Here is a 5,353-nt window from a genome sequence, read left to right as displayed (position 1 = left end):
TGACGGGGCCCTTTCCATCCTCTGCTATCACCACCAGTTAAACACCAGCCACCTCCACCGCTTCTCCCACCCTGTTTACACAGCTCTGCCCCACTCCACTCAACGCCACATGGTTGTTGTCACCATAGCAAAGCGCTACATGTTTGTGTGGTTACCCGAGTGCTTCCCACCACTGTTTGAATCCTCCTCTTTAGACACAATGCTGTGCAAGGTCTTTATTGTTGTGCTGCGGAATCTACGCCGCGGATTTTCCTTGTGAGACGTGGGCAGCTGATTTTTCTCTTTGCTCCACTTCTCTGTAGCGTGGATTTCTCTCCTATGCAGTGGGATTGTGAGAATAAATACTTTATCAATTGTGAGGCACTGAAATATCACAGTAGTGGAGGCCATAGAAGTAGCAGGATAGACAAGGAACCAGCAGTGAACTCATTGTAAGTTGGGACCTGATCCTGTAAACACACATCTGAGTCTCCTCCTTTCCATGAGTGATGCCAAGTCTCAAAGCTGGTCCCAGAAGCAGAGTCTTGTGAGTGTGAGCGTGTCATCGACTAGGCCATCCTGGATCCTTTGAGGATTATAAATCATATGTTCTGTGGCTTCAGAGTTTCTTTTAATGTAGCCTCTCCATTTGTTCCCAGTTCCTACACGCTTTGCTCTTGAATGAGTCACCAGAAGCTGCTGCTCATGCACTTTCCCTTGCTTTAAATGTCTGCTTTATTTTAAGAAGCTGAATCTCCGGTTTCTCAGAACCTGAAACTCTTTTTATTTTTTTCAGTTTGACAAGTGGACAGATGGTCAGAAGAGGAGGATCCTGGTGGACCTGTTGGAACGCTGCTCCCTTTCACAGCAGAAATTCTGTGCCAAGCACCTACAGGATCGAGTCCCCACCGAGGCTTTAGATTTTACCACAAGGCTCCCTAGAGTCCTGTCTTTATACATCTTTTCCTTCCTGGACCCACGGAGTCTCTGTCGATGTGCACAGGTAAAAAAAAAGCCAACAGGTACTTAAGGTTCAGAGATTCAGGCCAAGTGAGTTAAAAAAAGAGGAAGCAGCACTAATTTTCAGCAAAGACATACCAGTGTTGTTCTTCATAATGCAAGGATGTCTTCTGACTCGGCAGCCTGGTGCCAAATGCTTAGTGATGCTTGTATGAGACTGACTGCAGCACTTCCACAGATCCTAAATTAAGCCAGTTTGGCCCACAGTTACAAAAGTGAAGAGTAATTTTAGATGCTCGGCTCTAAGGCATTTAAAATGTGGCATTTTACATGATTGATGCTTCCCAAGAAGGAGGCCTGGTACTTTTCTGAAATCACAGAATCATAGAATCACAGAATCACAGAATCATGTTGGGGATTGGAAGGGACCTCGAAAGATCATCCAGTCCAATCCCCCTGCCAGAGCAGGAACCTAAATGAGATCACACAGGAAGGCATCCAGGTGGGTCTTGAATGTCTCCAGAGAAGGAGACTCCACACCCTCCCTGGGCAGCCTGTCCCAGGGCTCTGGCACCCTCACTGGAAAGAAATTTCTTCTCAAGTTTAAGCAGAACCTCCTGTGTTCCAGCTCACACCCATTGCCCCTTGTCCTACCATTGGGCATCACTGAGAAGAGTCTGGCTCCATCCTCCTGACATTCACCCTTTACATATTTATAAACATTAATTAGGTCAAACTGTGTTCTTTTAAAGTACCTTTCACTGTGTGCAGAATCATTACTTGCTTTGAAAAGTACTGGCTTGTGCTAGTTGCAAAGAACTGCACACGATGCTTGCAGAAAACCAGATCCTTTAAAATGCTTGAGGGTAAAGTGTTGGATGTGGAGAAGCAGAGAAGGCACAGATGTGCTTTTGAGCACAGTGCCTTGGGCTTCAGTCTTTTGAGCACAGTGGCTAAGACTCCAAAAATATGTTTGCATGAGATAAAGTGCTGTGAGGTGATGCCCAAAGTAGTTCTCAGTAAGTTCAGATATTGGTGACTGCACTAACATACTACTCCATAAAATTCTATGAATATATCAAAATCTGAGCTTGTTTAAAGCTTCCTCCAGTAACTTTCTCCAGCATTTCATGTTTTATGTGGATGCAACTCACCCTCTTCATTCACAGGCAGGGAGAAGACAGGTTAGGAAATTCCTTACTTTGAAAGAAAGGTCTTTACAGTGCTACTTGTGTCATATCATTAGACAGCTGCTATTATAAGCCAGGCAGTGACAAGAGATGATGTTTGTCCTTAAGGTGGAACAAGCATTGCATGCAAGGTGACTATGTGATGGAGTGGAACAGCAGAACATGAGTGGGGGAAAAAACCATTCAAAATGGATCTATCAGACTTGGAGAGTTCATTGATGCTGTTTTCTCAGTGGAAACAAAGGGTTTATTCCAACTCCTGTATGCTTATTGAGTAGAAGTGCAGGAAGTTACTCCAAACCAGCTGAAAAGAGAAGGCTCCAGGGAGATCTTCTAGCAGCCTTCCAATACCTGAAGGGGGCCTACAAGAAAGCTGGGGAAGGACTTTTCCTAAGGGCAGTTAATGACAAAACAAGGGGAAATGCGTTTAAGCTGAAAGAGGGGAGGTTTAGATGAGATATTAGGAAGAAGTTCTTCACTGTGAGGGTGGTCAGACACTGGAACAGGTTGCCCAAGGAAGTTGTGGCTGCTCCTCCCTGGAAGTGTTGAAGGCCAGGTTGGATGAGGCTTTGAGCAACCTGGTCTAGTGGAAGGTGTCCCTGCTGCTGGCAGGGGGGTTGGGACTGGATGATCTTTAAGGTCCCTTCCAACCCAAACCATTCCATGATTCCATGATTCTATGAAATCTTTCCTCTTGGCCCATGATTTTTGGAATGTTTCACCCTGTGCTGGAGATCAGCTAACACTTAGGTGCTGAGCATCTCATGAAGACCTTGAATGGTTTAAATGGTTTAATGAGAGGTTTAAATGGAGCATAAACAGTGCTGAAGAACTGTACCAGTTTAAGGACATAAAAGAATTACAACCACAGCACAGAATTCTGAAGCTGCAATCTTGGATGCTTGAAATCCCAAGGTTTTCAGCTTACTGGGCATTTGCAGGTGAGCTGGTACTGGAAGTACCTGTCTGAACTGGATCAGCTCTGGATGCTGAAATGCCTGCGTTTTGGCTGGTACATCAACTTCTCTCCAACACCTTTTGAGCAAGGAATTTGGAAGAAACATTACATTGAGATGGTGAAAGAGCTGCATGTCACGAGACCAAAGGTATGTACCTACCACCTAGAGATGTTTGGGGCCAGTGAGAAAACTGGGCTGGTTGGGTTCCTGACCCCTTTGATTCTTGATCTTTGTGTAATCTCCCACTAGGAAAATGGAAGATTCACCATTTTAAATTAGAATCTAAACTTGTGCGTTGCCATGCGCTCTGCTTTCCCATCATCCATCCCTGGCAGGGAGGAAGTGGAAATCTCACTGGTTAGGAAAAGCAATCACCAAGGTCTCACCCTCCTGTCCTTCCAGGGTGTTCTGGAGTAATCCTCTAAATTCCCCTCTCCAGCACTCAAGGTTGTTCCCCTCTCTTTTTCCTGAGTTTATAGAACATATGATAGCTCACCTTAATCTGATAAGCAGAGGTGGGGTACACAGCATCACCCCTGCTGACTTTTCAGAATCAATTTACCTGGTGGAAAGGAAAAAAGTGCCCCTTATGCCTGTTATAGCTCTTGGTGTTGTCTCTTTTTATCCAGTTTTGGGGCCCCCAGCATAAGAATGACATAGATCTACTGGAGCCAGTCCAGAAGAGGTCACAAGGATGATGCAAGGGCTGGAGCAGCTCTGCTGTGAGGACAGGCTGAGAGAGTTGGGGCTGTTCAGCCTGGAGAAGAGAAGGCTCCAGGGAGACCTTCTAGTGGCCTCCCAGTACCTGAAGGGGCTCCAGGAAGGTGGGGAGGGACTTTGGTCAAGGGCAGGGAGTGAGAGAAGAAGGGGTGATGGCTTGAAAGTGGCAGAGGGGAGATGGAGCTGGGATGTGAGGAAGAAATTGTTTGGTGTGAGGGTGGTGAGACAGTGTCCCAGGTTGGCCAGAGAAGCTGTGGCTGCTCCTCCCTGGAAGTGTTTGTGGCCAGGTTGCATGAGGCTTTGAGCAACCTGGTCTAGTGGAAGGTGTCCCTGCTGCTGGCAGGGGGGTTGGGACTGGGTGAGCTTGAAGGTCCCTTCCAACCCAAACCAGTCTGTGATTCTATGATTCTTCAAAGGCAGCAGGGCCGATTTGGGGAGGTGGAGCATTACTCAGCAGCCCTTGCTTTCTCCTGAGATTCCCTGATGCCATGCCTGGTTTGTGGGGCTGCAAGGGTGGGATTCTACCACCCTGAATTCAAAACAGCCCTCGCATTTTAACCAAACTCCCCCATAGACTCTCTCTGTAGTCCTCAGAGAGAAGCCAGTTCATCTCAAAAGCAACTCAGCTCATCTTCATACAGATTTTGGGGACATGGGTGGTGACATGCACTGTCAGGGTGCCTATTTCTGTCCACTGACCATAATGGAGCCTGGAGAGACTAATGTTCAGTTAATACCCAATTCTTAGAAATCTAAAGTCAGGCAAAATAAATCTCATTTTCGTTATAGGCTAAAATTCATTTTTCTCCTTTTAATCTCTCTTATTAGACTCCTTCAAAGGATGAGTTTGTAGTTATCGATGTACAACCGGTAAGAAGCGACACCCCAGAGGCAAAACTTTCTGTGCCAGGAAGGAGAACAAACAAGGAGAAGAAAGAGCTCCCACCATGGCGTTCAGCAGACAGGCATCCCACAGACACCATCCGCTTCAACTACCTCGACAACGACCATCCCATCGAGCAGGCGAGGCAGGCGTAAGTGCTTCATCTCTTCCTTTCTCCTTTTTCTGCCCCACAGGGTATGTCTGTGTCCTTTGCAAGCTCCCTCTGCCTGTGCTCCAAGCTGCGTGGAAGCTTTATAGTTCAGCAACCTGGTTGCAAACCCATTTTGCTGCTTTTCTGGCTTTTCTTGGATTGATCATGGTCTGGTTGTAGTTCTGTGCTGTTTTGTGTCCTTTCAGCGCCGAGCGTGGGCACAGCTTGTTAGTGGCTGTATATAAAATAGGCTGTAACTCCTGGGGATGTGACACAGCTGTAATGGGAAGAATCAGGACAAGACTTTGTTCAGGAGTTTTTAAATAAAGCTGCAAGGTTGAGAGGAATCTCTGGCTTTTTGCACAGAAGAGGTAGAATGAATTAATTGTGATGAAATTGTGATTGATTTGCTTAGGGACATGGTTTAGTCAGGGACTTGTAATAGAATCATCAAATGTCGTGCGTTGGAAGGATGATCCTTCCACAAGGATGCTGGAGTCCAACTCCTGTC

At 46.4% G+C, this 5,353-nt stretch overlaps 1 protein-coding gene across 1 annotated transcript; it reads left to right on the top strand.

Moving 5' to 3' along the window:
- Window positions 1-109: 109 nt before the first annotated feature.
- Window positions 110-4,846, top strand: LOC104518166 (F-box only protein 16). The gene is made up of 4 exons (XM_010178198.2): window positions 110-211; window positions 776-982; window positions 3,071-3,235; window positions 4,637-4,846. The coding sequence occupies exons 1-4, from the start codon at window positions 110-112 to the stop codon at window positions 4,844-4,846; spliced, it is 684 nt and encodes a 227-aa protein (XP_010176500.2).
- Window positions 4,847-5,353: the final 507 nt, after the last annotated feature.

Source organism: Antrostomus carolinensis, unplaced genomic scaffold (assembly GCF_000700745.2).
Source record: "Antrostomus carolinensis isolate BGI_N321 unplaced genomic scaffold, ASM70074v2 scaffold6161, whole genome shotgun sequence".
NCBI lineage: Eukaryota > Metazoa > Chordata > Aves > Caprimulgiformes > Caprimulgidae > Antrostomus > Antrostomus carolinensis.
This window is presented reverse-complemented; position numbering and strand designations above follow the sequence as displayed.

What these genes read in the sequence shown, in the direction of transcription:
- LOC104518166 (XM_010178198.2), top strand. Translation starts at nt 110, where the DNA reads ATGGTTGTTGTCACCATAGCAAAGCGCTACATGTTTGTGTGGTTACCC. An exon ending in TAGACACAATGCTGTGCAAG is followed by an intron (nt 212 to 775) that starts GTCTTTATTGTT and finishes TATTTTTTTCAG; the next exon opens with TTTGACAAGTGGACAGATGG. An exon ending in GTCTCTGTCGATGTGCACAG is followed by an intron (nt 983 to 3,070) that starts GTAAAAAAAAAG and finishes GGGCATTTGCAG; the next exon opens with GTGAGCTGGTACTGGAAGTA.